Below are 26,718 nucleotides of genomic sequence, written 5' to 3'. Positions count from 1 at the left end.
TTTTTTCCTAAAAGCATTTTTTTAAAATGCAGAATGTTCCTTCAGAAACAAATTTTTACCCTTACAGATTTCATCTCCAACAGAATCAGCATGTTTTCTGTTGGAGACTGCTGACTAGAACATCCATTTTGTGTCCCTGCAGATGACCTCTCTAAATTAATCGATCTCAGTTCTAATGAGGTGACCTGTTTAAAATAGCTCTCTGCCGGTGTGTATTTTCATGTCTTTGTCATTTAAACTTTGAAGTGCATCTATTCCTGTGATTTTTAGAAATTATCTTTTATTTCCTCTTCAGATTTTTCTGAAAAATGCTGGTGCTTCAGCCCAGTATTGGAAACCAATTTTGATTAGAATGATTTTAAATATAAGCCCCTTTTTTGTGGTTGTTTGGTTCAGTATTGGATTTCTCAGGGTCAGCACCTATGCCAGGCTGTGCTGTTCATTCCCCAGCTGGGCAGTACACAGCTCAATAGCTTTTACATTATGCTCTGACCACGCAGGGGTGGAGCAGATCCCTGCTTTCCTAGGTCAGTTGTGCAGTTACGTTTTACAGGACGAGGTAAAAAAAAGTCTATGTCTGATAACTCAGAAAAGCTGCCGTTAAAGGATAATCAGTCCACATAATCCTTTGCATTCTGCTGAATGCTTGCACCCTGGATGCTAATAAACTGCACACTATTTTCATGGATGGAAAAAAGAATTAAATAATGGTTGAACTTTTATGACACTTTAAAGATGCACTAGCTCTGTATTTTGTGACTGTGTGTGTCCACTCACACTGTGTGGTGCTTACAGGTTGGTTTAAGAAAATGTGTTAGTTAAAGAAATATGTGTTAGTTAAAGTTAGTTTATGTGCTCCTAAAAATTTAGGAGCCTATTAATAGTTATCTAGAACAGCTAATGAGGAGAGAGGGAAATATAGAAAGGATATTGCTTTCTGAAGATGACTGCTCTTCAGTTCCTGTAGCATAAATTGTAAACTGCTTCCTTAAATTCTCTTCCTTGGAAAGTGAGAAAAGCGCAGTTGTCTGCATGTCATTCACTGAAGGTCGCTAGTGTGTTGATGACTGTAATAGCTGAGTTGTGGGGGATTTTTGGTGACCTTGCACAAGTCATTAGAATAGGGAAAGTTAAGGTAATTAAGATTTTAGTCTTTACAGTGTGCTCATTAAACACAATTGATCTTAATGTTACATTGTGCTCATTCTCCCTGATGAGCAGAAAGGCTTTTATTTAGAACAATGTAAATGCTACTTTAGTGAGCACCCCAGGTGTCCATAGGGTGGCTTGCTCTGACCGAGGATGCTTTGCAGGTAGTAGAGAGGGGTAATTTCACAGAATATTCTGAGTTGCTTGCTATTTTGTTAGTAACAGTTAAGAGTCAAGGAAAGCCTAACATCTATTTCATCAAGAAAGAAGGAAAGAAGCATTTTCTGGCCCTGGGTAAATGTGCACTCTTAGGGAGAAAAAGAAAATTCTTAGTATGTCATTTAGTCTGCAGACTGGTAATGGGTAATTTGTTTGTTTTCTGATGCTGTTAGCAACTTAAGGCTATGCAGCTGTTACACGTTCATGTAAAGAGGACAGAAAGAGAACCTGCTAGCATGTTCGCTTTTGTCCTCTTTCTGTCTCCCTTGTGCACACTCACACAAATTTGTGCCCCTTCCCCTCCCTCCTGGAGAAGCGCCGATCAGGATATCCTCTGGGAACAGCAGCACCATTTCCCAGTTGGAGCTGCGTGCATTTAAGCTCCCTGATCTCAATGCCATGTGACTGGAAGCGCAAGGAGCAGATTGCCATCCGGTGCACACTCCCCAACCCCTCAGATAGCAAAAAAAAAAAAAAAAAAAAAAAAAAAAAAAAAAAAAAGAGAGAGAGAGAAAAAAAAGAGGGGGTGGGAGTGAGGAGGGGAGGTTCCCTTGCTTTTTTTGAGCGCTGTTAATTCCTGCTGGAGCTTGTTTGCCGCAAGCTCGGTTCATGGCAGTAACAGAGGCAGCGGAGCCTATTCGGTAGCTCAGTGCTCTCAATGAGGTCAAGCTGCATCAAAGGGAAGCCTCCTGTGGAAGCATCTCCTGTAAGTTCTGATACTGCTTTTTCCCTGCTACCTCCAAATAAATCATAGCCTGTATGACTCTGCCGGGCTTCAGTGCTTTATCCCTCCCCGACTGATAATTTTGTGTGAGGTTGTCAGGTTTTATGTTAATTGAACTTGTCAGTGAGGCGTCAGTTGGGTAATAATGCTGTGCATTTTGGGAGAAAGGGGCTTATCTTCTCTCCTTTTATTTTCCAAGGGAGTGGGAAGAAGAAAGTGTGGTTTTGTCCTTTTGAAAAGCTCCAAGCTGTTGAGGTTACAGCTCACCAGATTCTGTTTTATGTAATCTACATATTTTACTTTCTAAATAAAGCAACTGTAAAGTGTATTGCAGATGTCATTGGGTTTCACCAAAGAGCTATTATTCTAGGAATAGCTACCTAAACATTTAAGTAATTAAAAAAAAAGTAGAGAAAGTACTTTATTCAGATCTTGGAAACCTCTGTAGTAACTTAATTTCAAAGAAACTCTCCTTACACAAGCTGCAGTTCACCGGAGGGGTCTCTAATGTGATCATTCAAAAATATTCCTTCGAAACCTAATTCTGGATATTAGCTGGTTTTAGTGAAACCTTTCAGTTGCGTAGGCTTCCACACTGAGATGAAAAATTTCTTGTTTTATGTAATGAGCTAGCTGTTCCTGCAGAAATGCAATTTAGCATGAAAGAATGCTAACTTTTACAGGGAGTGTTGTCTCATTTATAGCATGGACTCTTTGGGCAATAATGACATGCTGGGCTGTAATTTTTCATCTACATAACCCAGTTTTTTCCCCCTTGAAGTACAAAAAGCTTACTTGAATACATATCTGGAAGGCTTGCAGAGTGGTTTCAATGGCTTGAACAAAGTAACTACCACCTGTTTGGATTATTGTTAGTTATACATTGTAAACCCTGAGGAAAAATAAAATATCACAAGTCATTATCCCTTTTGCTGTAAAGTTCCTCTTGAAGGGACTGGCATGGTGCCTGTCTATTGATATTCAGCTTGTATTTTTGGAAACTCAGCAGCACAGGCGTTGTTCTGTAAGGTGATGAAGTGTTGAAATAGTTATAAAGAGTTATGGCACTGCTCTACTTCCCAAAATCCAATGTCTTTGGGTCTTTTCAGAGGTATGTTCTTTAATTATAGTTGTCTTTTTATCTTCTTCAGTTAATATCTTGACTTTCTTAAATATCTAACTTTGAAAGTGGATAGAGAAAGGAAAAAAACCTGTGAAATCAGGTCATGCAGCATCTATGTACGACATGAATATTTGCTGGGGAGATTTATGAAGCAAATTTGAAGACTCATTTTCAACTGCATGTTTCTATTTAATGATGATTTGTTACTTAAATATGCTATGAGATTTATCTGACATGACTGCAGTATAAATATGGGAAGAGAATGTGCAAATTAGCATCTCATACTTAGTACTCTCATTCTGAGGAAAGGATCAGAAATGCTTCATGAACCCATCACTGGAGTTTTTAATTTAATTTGACTTTGTATCTTTTGTTGGCTTTGACAGAGGCTGTCTTCAGTTCCATCAAGACAGCTCCATTTTTAAACATATATAGTGGTGGAAAATACCCATTCTGTATCTTTTTGTCCAGATGGTGACGCTTCTTTTCATTTCAGCATTCAGCTTCTGAGTTGATCCTAGTTGAAGATGAAATGACAGATACTGAAGATAACGAAGAGGAGGATTTAGGAGTCATGGATGATCAACGCAGTGTAATTCTCCATCTCATCTCTCAGCTCAAACTTGGCATGGACCTTACCAGGGTATGAACACTGTATCTCTTTTATATTTGTTCACTGTTGTTTTTATTTCTCATCCTTCTGTGTGTTTATGTGCACAGCCAGTTATTGTGAGTGTGTTTTGCCCCTGTGGACAGTGAAGTTTTCTTTTTTATAAAAATGTGGTCCCAGAGAGCTGTGGAGTGCTGTCTCTTGCTAGGCAGGCTTTCACATGAAGTGGCCACATCAGATATTTTAGAGATGGAGGGGGAGGGAAGGAAAAGAAAAGAAGAAGAAAAAAATCCTTCAGAACTCTTGCTTATTTTTTTGCAAGTCTTTCAGAGAGTTACTTTCAGAGTAACCATATGTTGTGTATGGAACCCACAAGTATGTCAGGGTGCACTGGGGGTTGGAGGAACAATAATGGCAATTGTATGGATGAAGGATATACATGTCCACATAACTGCTTTGTGGATTGAATTCCATTTAATTGCAAATCAGCTTCAAAAAACCCTATGATGGTCAAGAAATTACAGTCTTCAGTGTATCAGTTCTTGTCAGCGTTGAGCAGCTCACCAGTTTAACCTTCTGTGCATTCTTCTGGTCCTAGAACCAGTATTGTCACAAGCTTATCCATACTGATACAAGCAAAGAAATTACAGTGTCTGAGAAATTTTCCTTTAAGTCCTTGGAGTTTTGGAAATGAGGTAGATGTTAAAGAAGCAAGGAGTGCTTCTTTTTGAATAGTCTTGTATTCCAGTGAAACCTTCTCATGGGGCTTAATAAATAGTCAAGGAGATTTTTGTAAATATATGGAATATCCTTTCCTTGCACAAACGTTTTCTACTTGAAAATCCCCCCAATAAAACTCCTGTTGTCCACTTTTCACAAATAAGAGCTCATTCTGACACTGTCCACAACTAATACAAAGTTTGGAAGGACCAGATAATTTCTCTGGCACATGAAGTAGTTTTGCAGGAAGTTATTTTCATGGGAATTTTGATATTCTGAAGAGTGCGTCTGCTTTTCTTTTTTTTAACATGTTAATCAAAAACTATAAATTTTTTACAAAATAAAGTTTTCTCAGTATAGTTTTTTGTGCTTCCTCTGGAGCAATTGTCAGTGTTTTAAAATAATTACAATATTAAGACTGAGCAATTCTGTGTTCTGTTGCTGAGTAGCTGCACAGAAATGAATGTTTTATTCTAAATAAAATGAAAGTTTCATAATTTCATTTTGAATAATTTATACCTCTCACTTTTTAGTATGTCTGGGGTTATATACAGTTCATTTTTGGTTTTGTTTTTCTTACATTCTCACTTTTACTTAGCTCTTCCTCTTTTTTCTCTTGTTTTTCTAAGGCTGTCTTGAGTCCATAATGTTCAAACTAGGCTAAGATTTCTTATCCGTGGTTCTTGTGTCTTCAAAACATTTTGTCTTTGTCTAAAGACAAGGTTTTTCTTTCCTGATTTTCACCATCATCTTGTCATGGCAGAGTAGGCAAAACCCAAAGACACACAGTTAATGTAAGTAAGAGAAATTCCTGTAAGTAAGAGAAAAGTAGACACTTATAAGAAAAATATGAAGGTAAATACATATATGATGACCTGTTTCTTATATAGTGTTCTTAGAGCACAGTTTTTATAGATAATGATAAATGTTGAAATGAGAAGAGCTACAGGCATATGGCAGAGTTAGATCTGTTTGTAGTGTGTGTGATGCATGAATACACATATGATAAGTATTAATGAGACATGCCACATGTGCACATCACTTTTCATGTGCCCATTTTGAGGATTAAAAAAAAATACAGGACAGCTGGCTGCTTTTTTTATCAACTTTGCTTACTGACATGAGGCCCCTAGGGCCACTGACATGTGACAGTAAAGCTGAGTTTGTTGGCTGCACTTCTTTCCATTTTTCATTATTGTTCTAAAAGTCAGATTTCAGAGCACTTTGATGCTCATCACCTTCTGCTGGAAGTGGTTGTGGCACAGTTGTTGCTGATATCAGAGAAAACGTTTCCATTTCCTGTGCCTTCTTCCCTAGGGCTGTGTCTTTGGTTCATTCTGAGAGCTGTGTGATACTCACGTGAACAAACAGCTTTTTCTGAGCCCTTGGTGGTTTTGGGTTCTGGATGCATGAGCATTACCTTCACATTCCATATCACAGGAAACAGCATCTTATCCTTATGTTAGCCATGGCCTTGCCTGTGCTGACAGCAGTTTCCCACAGTGAAGATAGCCACGTTAATGTTGTGGAGGTGCCTCACTTCTGGAATGTGTCATACTGCTTTGCCTTTTAGTGAGGAGTTAAGGAGTAAAAACTGCTGTGAAGGAGAACACCTGCAGTGAAGTATCAAATCTGTGTGGGGATTTGCTAGAATGGTCTAAACTTCATGGTGGCCAAATAGACTTCAACAGCTACTGGAGAGAGTTGGGTGGGGAGCAGTTCACAGCACCAGAATGTGGTGCACATCTGATGCTTCAGACTGGGATAGGACTTTCAGCCTCATTTAAAACTAGAATTGCTGGGGAAAAAAAGCAAGTTTCTAAATTGTTTGTTCTTCAGACTTTTAAAAAATGAGAAATGGGGCCAAAACCCACTAACAGTCTTTGTTGGCAAATGGCATCTAATGGATTGCAGTTAATGCTAACAGCTTGTACAGATGGGTGATCACTCCCCTGCATTCCCTTACCTTCCTTTGCACAATTAATATGTGCTACAAATAAAGGGCTGCCATTCTTTGTAAAAGAGCTGCCAGCAATTCTGCAGAATGTCAGCCTGTTGTAAATTAACATTGTGGTGTGTTCATGATGTCATAAGTTTTTACTTTGCTTGCCAATATTCTTTTACCCTGCAATTTTAAAATGTAAGTGGCATGGAAATAGCTTGTTTTATTCTCACAATGGCACAGATGACAGTGGAAAGAAAGCTTTTACACCTCTAAGAGAAGGATATCTCAGTATGAGGTACCTTGGCTGGATTTCTAAAGAAATTAGGGAATGATGCTAACACCCATGTTTTTCCTCACTGTAAATAATAGTGGGAATAAATATCTCAATTCTTAAGACATTGTGCTCATTTTTCTCAGTTGCATTCAGATCTAATTAAGTGAATTCAAACCTAGGAAGTTATAATAAAGTTTTCAACCAGTATAGTCTTTTTAACCTCAATGAAAATGGAAGAATGCCTCTTAAACTGCTTTCTTTTCATCTGAAGCCTGAGAGAGAGTAAGAATAGATTGTTCTAACATTTTAGAATGAGGTGAGGTGATTTTTTTGCTTCAGACTTCAGCAACTTGGTATTTCTTCCAGAGTGTTTCTTTTGTCCAAATGGTTGTCATGCTGGCATTTTCTCAGAGGAAAAAATTAGTTTTGCCTTCTTATGCAATTAAAAAAAAGAAAAATTCGTAGTCCTGCCCAAAGCCAGTATAAAGAACATAGGTCCTAAGTGTATTTTTCTGGACGCTTCATTCTGTCTGGCTGCAGAAGAGTTGAAAACCTCATTCCTTTAAAAGCTGGAGTGCTAGCACAGGTGCTGAACAGCCTGGTGTTAGCAAGAAGAAAGCTGTACAGTTGCAAATTTATTTATTTCTATTTTTCTTATTTCTGCAGAAATCAAGATAGGGCCAATTAAAAAAAAACTATTGGTGTGATTTTTTTTTTCCTTTTTGCTATGTTAGTGTGTGGTGGTGTTGCATATTGAAACTTTGAGGCTATGAGATTATTTGATAAAAGGCAATGTTCTGTAGGCATATTTTGTAATACTGCAGTTGTGTAAGCTTTAAAAGTAAAATATTTTTATTTCATAGTTCTGCCTCCTTGTGTGGAAACAATTCAGTTATTCAGTGGATCTGTTCCTGCCACAATTGAGGATTTAATTTCCAGCTTAGTTAGGCTTTTAAAGCAAGATGATTTGAGCTGGAGTTCAGGCCTGACTCAGATTTAAAATTGATTCTTGAAACTCAATAGTTAGAGTCAGTGATTCATCACATCTCACCTGGTGGCAGTGCTGCTGTAGCTGTGTTGAGCAAAGAGCACATCTGGGACTTAAGGGAGGAGATCCCAAGACTCTGTGACCATGACAATGGGATGAAACCACGGCAGTCTTAGTGTTGTACCATAAAATCTGCATCATCTGAAGGATGGTCTGCAGTTTTCCTCTCCTCTGTTTGTGCTAATAAAGGTCACTGTCTTTAGAGAGAGGCTCTTGGACAGAGTGAGATGCAGAGTGCTGTTTATTCAAATGAGTTTGCCCTTTCAAGTCTCTGCAGTGAACTCACAAAGGCACTACTGGTATTTCTAGACAGAAAATATGGGGAGATTTTTTTGTATGTTTTGCTGTCACTTTCCCATCCTGTAACCTGATCTTTTAGTGTATAATTTATATTAAAATGAGATCCTGAATTGAGGATTTCAACTGCTGAATTGTGTTTTCCTAAAGATTATATTGGATAATGAATAATGGTCAGAATGAGAATGCTGCAAATAAGATGGAATTGTTTAAAGAGCTAAAAATAATAAAAAAACCCCCTTCTACTGGCTTTCTGCTTTGCCTTCAAAGTTTTAGATTTCATTTTGAAAACCAATCTCCTCAGCCTGCCACTGTCACACCACCAGGACTGTAGGCTGTCATTAGCACTCAGTCTGCCACAAATAGTGTAAAATTAAAGTCCTCCATCATTCAGGGTCTCAATAGGTTGGTAGCAGAAATCATGTGGAGTCCTCAAGGCTTAGAGAGTAGAGTCAGAGAAATATTACAGATGGAACTTTGCTTGATTTATATCTAAACTTGTAAAAATTATTAGCCTATAAAGGGCTGTATGTGTGTAAATATAAAATACAGAAGGAGAGAGCCAATAAGCAGATAAGTTTCCAGACACAGCAGTTCTCTGTTTTTGCAGAGAGGTGCTGTGGCTTGCTGTGTAGCTGTAAAGACTCTGTTCGAGCTGCTGTGACTGGAATTCTTGTTCCTGTTTACAAGTTCTCTTTGAGAAGGGCTGAATGATTAATAAAAGTTTGAAAGCTTCTATTTCATTATCCATGGGATCCAAAAGGGCTGATCTGTGCTTTGGTCCCACTTAGAATAGCAAGCTGGACCAGCAGGGGGAAAGCAAATGTGTTTGTGACAAACAGTGGCTCCCTGCCTGCTGTAAATAACCCTTGCTTTTGGGAAAGGGAAAAAATAAAAATTTAAAGTGAAAATGCAGTGAAAATTTAAAGAGGAAAGTAGAAGAGTTGTTGTAATAGAGGACAGCAGGTTTGCATCTGGCATCATTGAGCCACTTGGATTCACATAAGATAAATTTGTGTGTGCCAGAAATTCCTTTTGGTCATGTGAGAGCAACCCGTGAGCTCCCCTGCGACAGACCTGCACGAAGTGGGGAGCATGGGGGCAAAGAAGGGAGAGAAATAAATGATGTTCCTTAGCCCTTGTTTGCCTTGCAGTACCCTCCAGGATCCTTCAGTGGAAAATTCCAACAAAATGTTACTGTGAAGTGAGTGACCTTGGCAACATCTGCGTTGCTGGAGAAGGCGCTTGAGACTGTATCCAAGTCACCTGGGGCTGGCTCCCTCCAGGGCAGACTGCCTAGTGCTCAGCCCCAGGTTTTTTTCTGGGCCCATGGGAGCCTCTCTATTCCCATGACATGAATGTAGTGGTTTGTGCAGTTTGTGTTCCAACTCATCTTAAATAAAGCGAAGCCATGCAGGGGCCCACCACAGTGACATGGTACCGTCTGAAACTGGGGGGTGTGCCATGGGCTTGGGGGACACAGGAGATCTTAGGGATGGCAGGGGATTTGGCTTGGGAATTGTGGGGGGACATGACATATGACGACACTCTAGGGCAGATGGGGACTGCTTTCTTACCTACAGCCTCTTGGGAAGGCTCCTTGGGATGATTTTATACTTGGAAATAAACTTGATATTTGGTTGTGGTTGAATATCCTTAGGTTGGTTTGTTAGAGGCTGGAAGGGACATAATCCATGTAGAGTGGGTAGTCAGGGGCCCAGGAGTGAAATACGGGACAGAGATGTTTGACAGAAGTGATGGATGCACCCCTTACATTCTCCACCACTTAGAGGTTGGTGATGGGTGCATTCATATAAAATACTTATCTTCAGGTGGTTTGGGAGGGTGTGCCCCTCCCCTTTTGTAGGGTTATGATTAGTTTGGTTTGTTGACATTTAGTGTACATTAGTTTATATCAAAGTATGTTTTTGTGTCCTGTAAACAAAGAAAACAATGGCTGGTTTGTTAACTGAGAGGAGAGGAAAAGGTGGATTTCCATGTGCATGGAACAGCCCATCCCTGTTGTGTGAGCTGCTCGTGAAAGTCATGATGATCTCAGGAAGCAGCCTGCACGGGTATCAAGGCCACTGCTTTTTCCTTCACTCATTATTTACACTGCAAAGAATATTAAATTGTTGTGGCATGGGAGGGAAATATGCTATCCCAAAATTTGGCAGGGTCAGAATTACAGCTGTCCTAACTGTTCCCTCTCCCCCTTTCCCCTCAGTAGTGTGATCACAGGGAAATCATATATGCCTTTGTCTGCTTTACATACAGGTAGTGCTTCCAACATTTATTTTGGAGAAAAGATCCCTGCTGGAGATGTATGCAAATTTCATGGCCCATCCAGACCTGTTTTTGTCAATTGCAGCTGGAGCCACTCCCGAGGAAAGGATTATCTGCTTTGTGGAGTATTATCTCACAGCTTTTCACGAAGGCCGAAAGGGAGCAGTTGCCAAGAAGCCCTATAACCCTATAATTGGTGAAACCTTTCACTGCTCGTGGGATGTGCCTAGAGATAAAGTGAAAGCATTCAGAACTAATGGTGCCTCCACGGTTTCTAAGGACTCAGCCAAGGAGCTTGGCCAGGACCAGTCCTCATGCTACAAGCTGAGGTTTGTAGCTGAACAAGTGTCTCATCATCCGCCAGTATCTTGCTTTTACTGTGAGTGCAAAGAGAAGAAAATGTGTGTGAACGCTCACGTATGGACCAAAAGCAAGTTCATGGGCATGTCAATAGGTGTTTCTATGGTAGGTGAAGGTAAGAAATGTGCTTTTATTCTGCTTTCTTTTAGCTAATATTTCTGGGTGTCAACAGAAATCCAAATGTTTTCCTACTTGGTCTCCCTCTGACCTTTCATTTGAACCTTATGACTGTTTGCTTTTGTGAAGTTTGGAATTAAAACTGTAGGATTCATATAACCTTTTGCTGTCCAGACAGAATGTGAAATGCACATTGCATATATAAATGTGTGCTTATATTGATTAGACTGGTAATTTATGTGGCCAGACTTCAGAAATAATTAAGTCATAAGAGCAAATGACAAATAATGGCATATTCTGTGAGATAATTTTTGGTCACTTTCAAAGTAATATGGGATTTGGTGTTCGTTATTGGAACAAAGCAGTGAGAAGAAATGCATTTTTGCATAAATCTGACATTTGTTTTTCATAGTTTCTGCAAAGAATCATGATTTCTGTAGTGTTTGAAAGTTAGTGTATTTTCATAAGCTTTCTAGAATGTCACATAGTAGAGGTGTGAATCCTGATTTTCCATATCATGCACATGCAGTCTGCATTGTGATAAATCATTGCCCAACTTGAGTTCAGAAATAAAGGGAGTTATAACAAATCCTTAATGGATGATCTGAACTGATGCACCACTTGTACCAGTGTTGTCACTGACTGTTAATGCATTGAGATAAGTGTGATTGTAAGCAATTTAGTACCTTTGGCCATTTGAGGGTAAGATTCTATGTATGGATTTTAGTGTTTTGTCTTAAATAGTTTTTGGACTGTAGTCTCAGAAGTATGAAGACAGCTTGCTTCTTTTTGTCACCATTATGTTAAATACTATGGTATTAAAGGCAGTAAAAAAGTGGAGTAGGAAATGCAGTGGTTTGGCTTTGCTTTTTAATAGCAATGAAATAACTATGGTGAAAAAATACAGGTATATTCTACTATTTCCACTATCTAAAACTAAAGACTATTTCCACTATCTAAAACTAAAGAACTACAGTTGCTCCTTCTCTGATGGCAATTTATTCCTTTTTTTAATAGAAGAGGCATGAAACCTCCTTACTACTGGTTTTGATACCCTTGTGATAAAGTCTGTGTTAGCATTTGTGTTTCCTTCTTCCTGTGGCTTAGGTATTTTGCTTTGAATACGGAGTTAAGGAAGTTGGGAAGGGAGTGTCAGAATGGAAATTGGTCTGTCTGTCTGTCCCCTGCCTGTACTACTGCCAGCCTGAGTCACTGGCTTAACATTCTGCATTTTTCTGGTACATGTTCGTTTCTAATACTCTTTTGCTGAGTGAAGGGAACTATTTAATGGAAATAAAATTAAACACAAAGTCACTTATGATTATGTAGGAGTAGGGAAATTTCTTTCTCTTGCTGCTAGCGCACACAGTTCCCTGGAGTTGAGGGTGTCTACTGTGGGGATTATTTAAGACTTCAAAGTCCTGATGTGTACCAGTTTTGAGAGAGAAAGGGTCTAAGAATTAACTGCTTACTCACTCACCCCAAGGACTGTTTCATGTGTGCTTGTGGGAATCAGTTCCTCCCTGTGCTCTTTCTTTTTTTCATGATCCTGGAGACGTCCCAGGAGTGGAGGCAGGCTTTGGGGAACATCTGCAATAGCAAACTCTTTAATTCCAAGGTTTGCTGCTGGCTCTGTGATGTGCATGCTGGGAGAAAGTCTGGGTTCACCAGTTCATAGTTACTATTCATCTTTTTGTTCATGTAAGCAGTGCAGGAGCAGGGACATTCACAGTGACAGCATTTCTGGGAAGTGATGGAGACACTTCAGTGCAGCCCAAGCATTTTTGTTGCATGTTGAGGACTGGTAATGAGCAGCAAGAAGTTGTACCACTGAGGCCTTTCTGTCATCTGAAAACAGCAAGCCTAAGCTTGGCAGCCTCAGTTTAAAATGCCAGCTTTGCAGTGCAGTTCCTTCACTTGAAACTGCACTTTCTTAAATTTTTTTTTGTTTATTTATTTTAGGTCCAGGGAAGTCTTCCTGATTAAGTTGGTGTGTGAATTTGTCAAGCTGTGCAAAAGTTAGAATCTACTGCAGATGCTTCTTTCTTATGTGCTGCATAAGTATAAATTCTGTAGTAGATTGAGGTCAGTGTGAGTACCAGGGAATAGATTGCTGAACTGACAAAAAGGAGCTGTTGGACTAAAAGTGTGGAAAATCTAAGCCTGTGTTTTTGTGCCTAGTAGTGCAGGGCCTAATAATTTTAGTAATGTGAAATTTAATTTGACATTTTTTGTGTTTAGGGACATATTAGAGATGCAACATTTCATATGGGGTGAATTAGCTTAGCAAAGTTAGTGAGTTGGGCTGTGGAAAGGTGCTAATAGTCAGAAGGCACATGAAGCTACTTAAGGTAGGTAGAAACTAAAGTTAGCTCCTTGGAGAGAACTGCGCACACCAAGGTTGGCTGGTAAGGTTGTAGAATCTTATTTTAATCTTTTAAAAGCAGATTGAGTTTATGGGGAATGAAATATCATTCTGCTTTTGATGAGATCCTACTTTTGATGAGAGACAAAGTAACATCTCATGGATCCTCAAAATCTCTGGGTTTTAATTGTTGTGGGGGTTTTTTGCTACTGTTTGCTATTGGATGACCAAACTAATTATGTGCTATTGTTGGAATTTTGTCTTGTGTCTTACTCCTTTTTTTTTTTCCCTAAATTCCCCCTCATTATGAACATTCAGCACTTTTTTTTGCCTGTTGCTGGAGTTAAATTACATACATGTGTGGGTCTTTGACTCTTTGCAAGAGCAGAAAGGATTTTAGATGTGGCATCATGTTACTTGAAAGACAGTTTCCTCGATGCCTCTAAAATACCTGTGTCTGTTTTGAGTCTTGGGTTAAATAATTCTGCTGTTGGTTCAATATTAGGTTCATTATACTACAGATTAAATCAGTACTAATTGATATGGGAGAGGGGGGAAAACATCCTTCCAGAAAGAGTGCTAGAGAACTGTAATTAATGCGTTGGATAATTTAGTGATAGTGAGTGACCATCTTGTTCTAGTCAGATATGTATCACAACAGTTCTGTCTGAGCAGGCTGACCAGAGAAGTTGTGGATGCTCTGTCCTTGGAGGTTTCCAAGGCCAGGTTGGATGGGGCTGTGAGCAGCCTGGTCTGGTGGAAGGTGTCCCTGCCCACAGCAGAGGGTTTGGAACAAGAGGACTTTTAAGGTCCCTTCCAACCCAGGCCATTCTATGATTCTGTGACAATGACCAGAAACTTCATTGTAGCCTAATGTTGAATACAAGCAACTGGGGTGTGTTTTGAACAATCCAATGCGTCCCTCCAATAGTTCAGTGGAGCTTTTTCTACTGCAGTTGGCTATTTGCAGAAATAGAGTAGTACTGAATTTTTGGACCTATAGTGTGTGAAGAATATGGTAATGGTAACGTGTCTGTGGAGGCTTTGAATCATATTTTTATAGCAAGTCCTTAGATGTATAGAGCACATTGCTTTTTATGTTTTTTATTAGAAGCTGATATAGAGTGTCATGAAGGGTTTATAAAGGAATTTATAGGATTAGGGGAGTTAAGGATGGTAGGTCTTGGCACACAAAGGCTACAGCTCAGTGTCTCAGTGGTGTGATTTTTTGTGTGTGTCACACCTCAAAGTGAGTAAGATTTTTTTTCTCTGTCTGTGGTTTTTGTTTGTTGATTCAAAGTAAGTATCAGATGCAGAGATGCAGAACAATTGGGAGAGCACTGCTGGAAATCCATGTGGGGAGCTGTTTTATATGTTAACCTTTCTTCATCTCTGGTTATGAGTGCTCTAAATCTGGCTTGCTAATGAAACCTTGCAACTTTTCTTTGCTATATGACAAAACCCCCATTCTTCAGAGTAGTCAGCACTGAGTTTCCTCATGAGAAAGCCACCTGGAATAGAAAAGAGGTTATTTTGCATAAAAGAACTGAGGTTGCATGCAGTCCCTAATTCTGGTTAATGTTAATTATGTACTAATGAAAGAGTGAGGGAGGAGAGGAGGCTCTAATGAACAGGGTCACATTAAGATTTAAATTAGCAAAGGATGAGAAAGTCAATATAAATATTAAATGGTTTTTATGTGGTCCATAGAATCTTTAAAATGATACTGGTTTGAGGTAAGGGTGCTGTGGTGAGCACACCTCAGTGTCAGCTGTGCCTGTTCCTTTTCTGCTCTTAGATTTTGGTTCAGAGCAGCAAAAGCCAACCAAAAGTGTCATCTTTGATTTATGGGTTAATTTTGCAGAGAGCATAAACTACATTTCAATGGATTGCTCTGTATTGTCAAGTGGCTAGTTACATTTGATGTTTTCACTTCTGCTATTTTAAATGTTTTTAAAAGTAGTGAGATATGGGCTTCCAAAAATTATTTTTTCTCAAATGAAATCAACTAGAAAAGATCTGATAGGTGGGTAAAAGTTTCAGTGCTCTTTCAGGGTAAATTTAAAAGAAAGCAATGAATGTTTTTTCCTCTTTTTTTTTTCTGCTGTTCAAATACATGTATGTGTATGTATTAATAGATGTACAGATCTATAATTTCTAGTACTGAGAAATGAGTGACTTAAAATTTATCAGTCCCAAAGCTTGATTGCTCCATGCAATGAGAGCTACCTAAGTATTTCCCTAAGTACTCATTTTTGCTTTAATATTTTTAGCCCAGTGTTTTTAGAACCATTTTCATATAGCATGGCACTCATTACCTAATTTAGCAAATGATTCCAGTCTTTGAAAAATGAGCAGTGCTCAGCACAGCTGCCTGGAAGGTTTGAGACAATAAGAGCCCAGTTCTGGCATTTCCTGTTTTCCTGTGGGGATCTGGGCAGTTGGTGATGCACAACACCCATGTAGGGCTCATCCTACACGTAACTTGCTCCTCTTTGTGTGTTACCAGAAACACAGACAGGGTGAAGAGCTGCTTAAATGGGAAAGCTGCCCCAGGCCCCTGGTGTCCCACGTGCCATTTGTTGTTCAGATTGATCTCCATGCAGGCAGTGGGAAGCATTAAATCCCACATGTCTCTTCTGCAGCCTATCGATCCAGAGCCTCCTCTGGGGTTTTTTGCCAATATGTGTTACTGGGAAATCAATTCACAAAGCTGCAGCATCAGTGAGGGACGTGTAAGAGTCAAACTGGGAGAGTGATATGCCAGGCCATCGCTTCCTTTAGTGCAGGCTCAGGGGTCATGGATAGGGGTGTGACTCTGAATACATTGCTGGAGTCAAAAGGAGGAGTAAATGGTGTTGAGGACATTTCAAGGAGGAATTTCAATACCCTGCAATGTTTTTTAACAAATTCAGCCTTCTCTGTAGCATTTTTTCCTAACAAACCAGATTACTAAATCCACTGCTCCTCCCAGAGTATTGGTCTGGTGTATTCTTCCTTGTGTAATTGTTGCCCATAAATACTTTAGATTTTTTTAAAAGGAATTGGAAGTTTTTGAAAGAACTCTTAGATATGAGAGGAAAAAACTAAAAATGGGAGAATATTTTACAGCTTTACATGTGTTTTATTTTACATGTGTATTTACTTATAGCCATTTTCGAACTAAACTTGAATCATCCCTTACAGCAAGGAAGCAAAGGAAGAAAAATGGCTTGTGTATTTTAAAGATCAGTTGCAATGTAATGATTATGAGCAGATGTAAAAATGACACATTGTAAAGTAACTGTTAGCTTTCAGTTAATTGGCTTTTGATTTCTCAAGATTGACACTTTGCAGGGTGGGGAGTTACTTCAAATTGTGGTACCTGTTACAAATGTTGAATCTCAGTGCAATTTTTGGCTTCCTCTCCCCTAAGGGAGCACAGGTCTCTCTTCAATGTGGTGCTGCAGCCACAGTGTTTGTGGTGCTTCATTTAAACAAAGTTTTGCATGTGAGCTCTGTGAACAATGGAATGCAAAACAGTCAAGTTAATATTAAAGTATTATCAAGTCATGGGTATTTCAGATCTGCCCTTTAATCTCTTTTAGAGTGTAATTATAGAGCTGGAGTCACATTTCAAGTGAGATAGCGCTTCATTAAAAAATGTATTTATTCAGGTGTTCAAGGAATTCAGAAAATATGCTACCGGGTGCTAAAAATACTGCCAAGAGAGCTGGGTTCAGTTTTTAATATCTAACCTGCTGTGGTGGTTAAATATTTACATTGAAGGTCACTGCTGCTGTTTGCTCTGCACTTTAAATGTGCTTGGCAGCGCTGCAGCTCTGAGCCCCTCCCATCTGACTAGGGAGAAAAAGCTCTTGATCCCATCGGGGGACAGAGGCAAACCTATGCTGACCCATAAAGAAATTGTGTTTATCATACCAGTTTCCTCTCACATGAGGAACATCACATACAGTGATGGTCAGACGAGGATGGGAGAGGGAAGGGAGACTATTTACAAGGGCATGTAACTACAGGAAAAGGGGGAATGGCTTTAAAATGAGAGTAGGTTTAGGTTAGATATTAGGAAAGAATTCTTTACTGTTGGGGTATTGAGGTGCTGGAACAGGCTGCCCAAAGAAATTGCGGATGCCCCATCCCTGGAAGTGTTCAAGGCCAGGTTGGATAGGGCTCTGAGCAGCCAGGTCTGGTGGAAGGTGTCCCTGCCCATGCAGGGGGATTGAAACTCAATGATCTATAAGGTCCCTTCTAACCCAGGCCATTCTGTGATCCTACAATTGTTTTTTATTAACTTAATGCTATTGTAGCATCCATTTAATGAGTCTGATAGCCAGAGTAGTTTTTTGAGTATGAGTTACTCCTGTCTGCATGTCCAGGGTGGGCTGGGTAGTTCAGCCTCCCTGCAGTGTGTTCAGCTGGGATGTCTGTGCAGGTGTGAAGCCGAGGAAGCTGGAGGCAAAATGTGTCTCTGTGCTGTGGCTGTGTCCTCCTGGCCTGTCCCTGCTGCTGAGGGCTCAGCATGTGACACAAGGAACTTGTGGCTTGCCAAGACTGAATGATTAAAGTCCTTTTGAGACATGGCTTTTCTGTGTGCTTTTGCACTCCCAGATCCTTGTGTCAGAGCTGATGAAGGGAACATGCCGCCTGTGTCACTGCTGGGAGGCTGAGGTTGCAGAGGTTCTGAGAACAACTGCATGGAGCTGTTCTGGTTTGCAAATCTTTTCCTGTGAAATAGTTCAGAAGGCAGAAGTGACGAATTGCAGTTTCCTGTGCTTGTATTTAGTTTTGTTAGCTGGAGCCAATATTCACGATCAGAGCTCTCTTAGAGCTCTGTGCTTTTAATTTGGAGTGTGTTTTAATTTAAATTTAGGTTTCCATGCAGTGTTAAAGGCATATTTTCATATTGACAGCAGTAGTGTTGTGCTCCTATTTAATGCTTTTTCTTCATTAAATGTGACACCACTTTGAAAAAGTAGTGTCAGTTTTCCCTTAAACAGATAGATTAATCAATACCACTAACAGTGTGTTCTTCCCCTGCCTGCCCCAGGGTGAAGGCAAATGGGCTCAAGCTTATCTTGCTACTAAACCAATACTATTACTGTGTCAAAATAACTTTCCTTTTTTTTTTTCAAGATATTTCTGGGCTGTGAGTTCTTCCTGTAATAGGTTATTTTCAGTCCCTGTTGTGAAAAAATATTTTCAAAGCTGTCATTTTTGCCTTTAGGCAGTTAGTAAATGGGACACAAAAGACTGTAAAACTCTGGTAAAAAATACGCTGCAGACATTTGGCATGATCTAATTCTGCGTGCAAGGTTTATGGTGCTCTTTTCCTGGGCTTATGTCCTGTTATCCTGAAGACCAACCTGCAGTTTTTATGGGGATAGAGTTGTATCCTTGGCCCCAGGGGAAGCTGCAAAGGTCTGATCAGGAAAGCAACTTTCTTTGTGCAACTTCCAAGTGATGTTGAAAAACTGCTGCTGTTGTGTGTTGTTTTTAGTTACAGCCTTATGGTGCTGAGGATGGAGGAACCTTTACAGAAAGAGATGGAATTACCAGTAATTTTCTCTGCCTGGTAGGGACATTGGACTTGGTACTGATAGAGCAGTGGCCCTGCTGGGCACCTCTTTGATTATGCACGATTTTTTCAAAGCCTATGTGAGAAACCAGCCATTTGGAAATTAAAGAGCAAAGTTAATAGGAAATTTGTAGTTGCCATGTTTTCTTGTTGTAGCCACAGAGACTTAGAGCCTTTCACAACATCAAGAGGGAATTAGTGGAGGACATGGCTGTTTCTAACTGAATGGAGAAGTGAACAGTTCTTTGGCCATGCCCGTATTTTTTCTGGAGGGAGATTATGATACAACAATGACAGAGCACCTGAATTTTCAGTATGGCTTTTTAGGTGGACATTCTATGTTTATCCAGTTTTTAACACTAATGCAAAGTAAGGAATCCAGTCAGATTTTCTGAAAAGTTGTTTGGCAGCACTCAGTATGTCAGGGTGCACAGTCAAATGGGATGCTTTTGAAAATGCTTGTTGGAAGAAACTTGTTCTAGAAAGCAGAGTTTCTTAGCAGAGAGTGCTCTCCTTCAAGAAGGGCTGCACGTGCTCTCCATGGATGTGCATTTTGATGGTGCTAATTAGTCAGTGACCATCAGGTCTTATCACAGAACCTTTTCTCACCTCACTTTCTCCTCTTCCTGCACAGGTGTCCTTCACTTGCTGGAGCATGAAGAGGAGTATGTCTTCACCCTGCCCAGTGCCTACGCTCGCTCAATCCTCACCATCCCCTGGGTGGAGCTTGGAGGGAAAGTCAACATCAGCTGTGCCAGAACGGGCTATTCTGCCACGGTCACGTTCCACACCAAGCCCTTCTATGGAGGGAAGGTCCACAGGTACAGCAATCACTGCCTTACTCTTGTTTACCTGCTGCTGCATTTCAGGGGAAGGGCTCTGGGGCATCTGTTCAGTTCTCCTGTTGCAGTATTTCATAGACAGGTAGCTGAAGTTCTTTTCCTTTTAGTGCTGGAGATGACTTAAAGCTCAAGGGCAGTTTATTGTAGCAATACATATGATGTTGTTTAACTGAATTGGATGTATTTATCTCATTAAAATAAAGAGAATGTATCTCTCCAGGCTTTGTTGTTTGTAATAGTTGCTGTAAGTGTAGGATCAGAAAAATGTACATGGAAAAGGCAATATTTCTGCTACCCCAGCTTCTGCTTCTGTGTGAGTCTTGTAGATGAACTAGTGTTCCAGGTTGAGCTCCTGAAAAGTGTCACTGCCCATTGTGGTACCTCCCTACTGGGGACTCCCATCTCTGCACTGAAATTCCAGATGGTGAAAATGTTGTTTACCTTCTTTGGTTCCCCTTTACTAAGGGTGCAAAGAGGCACTGTGCAGGACAGCCTCCTGTCTTGCTTCCATGCTCAGGGTGATGTCCCAGGCATTAACATCAGATCCCTTTCTTGTTCTGCCATGGACTGTTGCAGTGTCCAGAGGAGACTGTGCTTTGCATGGTTGCCTCTGTTTTATTTCAGATGGTGTAACTATTCTTCCATATGTGTGTGTGTGTCAACCATTTCAATGTTGTGTTCAGGTAAATGTCCACATGAGGCTGTTTTGACAGGGCTTTTCTTTACAAGCTTTAAATTAGCAATTGGTGCCATCAGGGTGAGTAAAATTTTGGGGAAGTTGTGCTGTATTACTTTAGTAATTAAAAAATTGAGTTTACACATTACTTTACATGGCTTTCTAAAGCACATGTATGCATGCTCATGGACACGTTCACAACACTTCTCCCTGCATTTCAGTTTTCCAGTCCTACCTGTCTATTTTGCTCACTCTCAGACCAGTTGACTGGTGAGGTGGCTTTAATCATTGCTTCTCAGCAGCTGAGAAGTGAACGTGCAGAGCTAAAGAAGAAAACAAAGATACCCAAAGTTTTTGACGTGGATCTCTGAGCAGCATTATGTTCAGGCATGAAAGCATCATGTATTGAAAATGTCACATGAATGTCAGGGATTGTTTTTCAGGCTGCTGAGGTAACCATTTGGTCTGGGCTTGAGCCATGTACCACAGTTTTAAGTTGGATTACTCCTGTGTTTAGTTAGAATGTCATCCCCAACTTGTTGCTGTGTTAGAAGATCTTTCCTGGAATGAGTCTGTCTTTTTTGGAGGCAGCATCAGTACTTTGCTTGAATAATTGATTTGTGGAGGTAGAAAGCTGCTTGCACCCTTAGCAAGGTGGTGCTTTATGTGTTGATAATAAATGGTACCAGTTATGTCTGTGGTCTGTTTTTCCTTCCCCCTTGAATCAGGGTTACAGCCGAGGTGAAGCACAATCCAACGAACACCATTGTGTGCAAGGCACAGGGAGAATGGAATGGCACCCTGGAATTCACTTACAGCAACGGAGAAACCAAAGTGATTGACACCACCAAACTGCCTGTGATCAGGAAAAAGATCAGGCCCATAGCAAACCAAGGGCCACTGGAATCAAGGTAAGTGTGTTGGTGTTCTCAGGGGTCCCAGGACGAGGGAAGAGATGAGAATGTTGACTCCATGTTTCAGAAGGCTGATTTATTATTTTGTGATCTGTATTATATTAAAGAAAATGATGTATTAAAGTTATACTAAAAGAATAGAAGAAAGGATTTAATCAGAAGGCTAGCAAGGAATAGAAAGGAATGATAATAAAATTGTGACTGACCAGAGAGTCCAAGACAGCTGGACTGTGATTGGCCATTAATTAAAAACAACGAAATGTGACCAATCAAAGATGCACCTGTTGCATTCCACAGCAGCAGATAATTATTGGAGGCCTCTCAGCTTCTCAGGAGAAAAAATCCTAAGGAAAGGATTTTTCATAAAATACGTCTGTGGCAGGTAAGGGCAGAGGCTTTGCAGTGCTGTCCTGAACTTTGGGTGGGAACAGAGCAGGGAAGCCAACTGCAGCTCTGAGTGCTGTGGTTCAAAAATTCCTTGCTTCCCACAGCACAGAAATCTGGGCACAGAGAGCTGAGGCTGTGTATTGGTTCCTTGGAGCATAAATTACGCTGTAGTGACGAGTACATCAATTTTGTAGATGGGGGAAAGGCCTGTATTTGTTTTAATGAGCATCTGGAAGATGGTAATGCAGTGTTTTCATCTGCCTCTTGGAGTGATTGCAACATGGTAGGCAAATCAGCTTGTTGCAAGCAATTCAAACTGGTATATATATTATATATTGCATATCATTGAAACTGGTGCTTCATGTTTTATATATTTTAGAATATGTATTTGTATAAACATATATAAAATGCGAGGCAATATGAGATATAAAGACACACATACAAGTGGTTTTGAGGCTCTTGGCACCTACATCATGTGCCTAACTTGGACTAGGTACATTAGAAAAACCTGATCTCTATTCACTGTCAATAACTGTTCATGTTTATCTTCAGAAAAATCAATACCTTAATTGAATTTAGGAACATTTTATTGAAGGATTTAAAAATATGAGTTAAAACTACATTTTATTATCTGTAAACGTCTTTTTATTTTACAAAGCTGTCTTGAGTCATTGTGCAGGATCAGATACAATTTGTCTACTTTCTGGACTACTTGCTTATCCACAAACTCATTTTTCCCCTGTAGTGTGGAACATAAAGATTGTAGTAAATAAGGAAACCAGTAGCTTTTCAGTGTATTTATTGTGTTTTTTAGATACTAGTCAGCAAATTGCATCCATCCAGTGGCTCTGCAGGATCTGCAGTTTATCACATTGTGAACACAATCTCATTTAAACAGCCCTGGACATATGTGAAAGCTATGGTTGGTTTCAGACAGAGAGCAGTTTGGATTAGATATTAGGAAGAAGTTCTTTAGTGTGAGGGTGGTGAGGCACTGGAACAGGCTGCCCAGAGGGTGTGGATGCCCCATCCCTGGCAGTGTTCAAGGCCAGGTTGGATGGGGCTTGGAGCAGAGTGGTCTAGTGGGAGATGTCCCTACCCATGGCAGGGAGGGAGGAACTAGAGGATCTACCTTCCAACCCAAACCATTCTATGAGGATTTTTCTCAGTGCTTTTCTGGGCAAAGCTTCTGCCAGGCTGATATAAGGCATGATCAGCTATGTGAGAAATGTGTAGCTCTGTGCTGGTAAATATTGTAACTGGGAATATGGACCACAGACCTAGAGCGGCTCCCTAGAATCAGCTCCTCTGCTAGTGACCTTGTTGGACCAGTCAGTGTCCCAGTTCAATGCACTCTTGGGTTTTGGCTGGCACTCCCTTATAATTCAAAAATTTACCTGCAAGAATTAAACTCCTGTTATTTGGAGGGTGGAGGAACATCAGTAAGGAATGTGAACTGGAAATGGTAGAAATAAATCCACCTGCTTTGAGAAAAAAAGCTCACTTGGTGACGAGAACATAAACAGAGCCTGCTGAGAAAATTGCACTGCAAAATACTGGGTGAATCTGAAAATCTGAGTGAATCTGAATCTGAAAATCTGGTCCACAAATGTGTTGAATATCCTAGGAGTATGATGGTTCCCATGCTGTGGGACTTGGAAAACCAGCGGGGATAGCATGGCCTCAGCCTGCTGCCCAGCAGTGTGGTGCCCAGCAGCAGGGGCAGTGTCAGAGCTGTTGTCACCCTGCCCTGTGCTCTTGTCCCTGGGCAGGCGCCTGTGGCAGCACGTCACCAGCTCTCTGAAGGAGGGGAACATCGATGCCGCCACGGAGCACAAGCACCGCCTGGAAGAGAGGCAGCGAGCGGAGGAGAGGCAGCGGGCGGCGCTCACAACTCCCTGGAAACCCAAATACTTTGCCAAAGAGGTACTCAGAGTCTCTTGGTTTAGAGACCTTTAGCAAATTCCTGCACAGGGGATGAGTGAATGTGGATTTTGTCATGGATGGGTGTTGTTGTGTACCGCTGATTGCTTAAATTTTCTTTTTTGACAGAGTCTGGCTCTTGAATGAGAGCAGTGGGCTTTTCCATCTCTAGTGGACTTGTTCACTTTATTTCAGTTAGATTGATTTTGATCTGGGTTTTTGGTGCCTAATGTTAGGCACATAAAGTGATGTGTTTTTCTGTAAAATCCAGCCCTTACTTCTCAAATTCTGCATACTCACTTCCCCCATAATCTTAGCACACTAAAATGAGCACAATGTAGGGAGATATATCCAGTGTTAAGTAAGCATTGACATCCTAAACACAGTCTTGGGTTTCATCTGTGTGAAAGGAAATGAATTTTAACAAGTTCATCTTTCCCCTTTCTTGGAGGAAAGGTGGAGGGAAAATGAGACTGACTGTGGGAATTGTTCCATTAGCTGCTAATTAAATTTGCATCTCTTCTTATTGCATCTCTTCCCCCTTGTAATATTTTCCCTCCCACCAACATTACTTGTCAATTATTTAAACATAGAATTTTCAGGTGACAGGGATGGCTTCTTGTTTGATCTTATTTTAGCTTTTGTGTGGACGTATATGGATCTGGTATTTGTAAATCTTGTTTGTAAAACTGCTTAATTTTCTTACAGGGCGACGGTTGGCTGTACGTGAATCCTCTCTGGAAGGCCCATTGACAGGAGAGAGCAGTTGCCTCCTAAGTTTACCTGAAAGGCATTAAAATGATACAGTATGTAACTTCAGGATGTCCTTGGATAGGTCCTGTTCCCAGAAGATCCCCATGGGAAGCTATGTACTGTGAATGATACATCTCACAAAAAGTATGAGCTCGAGTTTATTCAGGAGCCATTTTGTGTGTGCAGATCCACAGGCACACAGGCACAGGTCCCTCAGTACCACGGTGTGCATGTGTTGTGTGTGTTATTTACACTACATGTAAACAGTACCAACACCAATAGCGACTCAAAGACCTTTTCCTCCAAGTGTTAGGGCACAGAACCCTGGCTGGACTCGGCCGGGGTTCCCTGAGTTGTGTGCTTGCAGGATCAGGCCCTGTGCTAGTATTTAAGAAAATACTTTTTTATTAGTACTGGTTAAGGTTTTTCTATTTTTCACTTTTGCCAAAAATGTTTTGCACTTAAAACGTGACGTGTCTGTTAATGGCAGTCGATCTGTCTGAGCAGTCAGCGAGTAATTCACTTGGGTGTAAGAGTGATCCACCGGCCGTGCTCGCTCTGGGTTGCCCAGGTCAGGGCGTTTCCTGTCACTGATGAGTGTGAATTTTCTGCCACCCTCTAAGAAGTAGCAATACCTTCTCCAGAACGTTGTTCTTCACGCTAACCCGTTGTGTCCTCGCTGCTTTTTCTGTTCGTGCTCCAGCTGTTCAGTCAGTCTCTGGTCACCACCCCTGAGCCAGCTGCTCTGGTAACTTTGATCTTGCTGTGTAATGTTCTCTGGCTGCTGGCACGCCAACACTTCTGGCTTACATGTTCCACTAAATGGGATTGCTTCTGATAAAACATCTGGATGAGTAGAGGTGATATAACTAGCCTTCCCAGAAAAATTATTCCCTGATGTAAAAGTAACAATTTAGTAAGTTATTACCCCGGAATAATAACTTTATGAATGAAACAAATGAAATGGGATACAATTTGTTTTGTAGTGTTAAAAAGAAAAATTAAAGAAAATCCTGTCACTTGATCTTGCTATGTAAGGTACCCACTGTGACACTGACAAAGTGGATTCTAGAAGCGTGTTAAGGTTTTGTTGCTTTTTAGTTTGTATTTGTTGGAAATGAAGATGTTTTTGAGAGAGGTGGCAGCAAAAGGCACACGTAAAATGTGCTCAGTGCTCCTTTCCACAGTGCCCCTTAACAAAACCACTGTATTTCTAACACACAGTAGCATGGATGCCCATCTGTAGAGCTGAGTAATTTCGTGCCTTTTGTCTGCTCTGTTCATACACTGACTTATGCTCATACTGCAGAGATATCCAGGTCACAGCACTGCTCACATCTGTCCTTGTGCATCCTGCATTTTGTGTTTTTGGTAGATGTTAAAATCTCTTGAACAGCTCAGAAGGCTGAGCGGAGGAGGTGTGTGCATAAGGAAACATACCATTAGTTGTTCCTTTGGATTTCAACTTCAGATCTCTATTTAATGAAGGTGTGGCTACTTTTTCCTCCTAAATCTATTTTGTCCTCTTGTCTGTCTCTTTTTTTTTTTTTTTTTTTTTTTTTTGCACATTAGGAAGATTTGTGTTCTAAATGATTTAAATCCTATTTTTTAAAAAAAGTGGATTGTATGAGCTTGGTTTTGTAACTGACACTTTTTTTTAAGAGGAAAAAAATCTTATTTTTTAGGAACAGTTGATGTAACAGTTTTCTGTAACAAAACCAAAATGATGCTGTTGCAGTCATCACTGAACTGCTACTGAGTATCATCAGGAACACTTGTACTTTATCACCTGCAAGAATTCACTTTATAATGGATCCACTCTTGTTCTAGAGATTAGTCTGATAAGTACCTAAGAGTATTCCTACAGTTTGTAGTGTCATCACAAAGAACAATGGAAAAAGCAGAGTTAAACATGGAACATCCTCCCAGAACTCTCTCACACACCAAAGAACAAGACACATACTCACTAAATAGCCATTGCAAACCTCTGTGTCTCAGGCATGCAGGCCTGGGCCCCTGAAGGAGTAGACCTCTTTCAGCTGGGATGGTGTGACTGTCAAGGCTACAGAGATGCTGTAGCTGCTCTTTTGAGGAGAAATTTGAAAAATTTTCTGCTTGTAATTTATTGAAGATTTTATGTCTGCATGGTTGGTTGTTTCTGCATGCCGAGGACATTCCACTTGTGCTCTGGCCAATGTTTTGTTCTGTTCTGATGCTATGAAGAATCCCCTGATGCCATTATCACTGCTTCTTTCCCAAATTATCTTGGGAGACATGAACAGAAAAAGTTCTTTCAGAAAAGATCCCATCAGTGAGAGATTCCAGGACAAGATTCACAAGTGTCATGTTATTTTTCTGATAGTACGTGTTCAGTATATTTTGCAGGACTGAAAAGTAAATATTCATAAGCC

General features: G+C 40.4%; 1 protein-coding gene across 1 annotated transcript in view; it reads left to right on the top strand.

Moving 5' to 3' along the window:
• The window catches only part of OSBPL10 (oxysterol binding protein like 10), a 112,501-nt gene extending 86,665 nt beyond the window's left edge, over positions 1 to 25,836 (top strand). Inside the window, exons 7-12 of the mRNA XM_058804610.1 lie at positions 3,712 to 3,858; positions 10,387 to 10,870; positions 19,447 to 19,633; positions 21,059 to 21,241; positions 23,404 to 23,557; positions 24,263 to 25,836. Of these exons, the coding sequence (XP_058660593.1) occupies positions 3,712 to 3,858; positions 10,387 to 10,870; positions 19,447 to 19,633; positions 21,059 to 21,241; positions 23,404 to 23,557; positions 24,263 to 24,307 (1,200 nt within the window). The 3' untranslated portion in view covers positions 24,308 to 25,836. The remainder of the gene's footprint in view (positions 1 to 3,711; positions 3,859 to 10,386; positions 10,871 to 19,446; positions 19,634 to 21,058; positions 21,242 to 23,403; positions 23,558 to 24,262) is intronic.
• Positions 25,837 to 26,718: the final 882 nt, after the last annotated feature.

The sequence above is a fragment of the Ammospiza caudacuta genome, chromosome 1, assembly GCF_027887145.1.
Source record: "Ammospiza caudacuta isolate bAmmCau1 chromosome 1, bAmmCau1.pri, whole genome shotgun sequence".
In the NCBI taxonomy this organism is placed as follows: domain Eukaryota; kingdom Metazoa; phylum Chordata; class Aves; order Passeriformes; family Passerellidae; genus Ammospiza; species Ammospiza caudacuta.
This window is presented reverse-complemented; position numbering and strand designations above follow the sequence as displayed.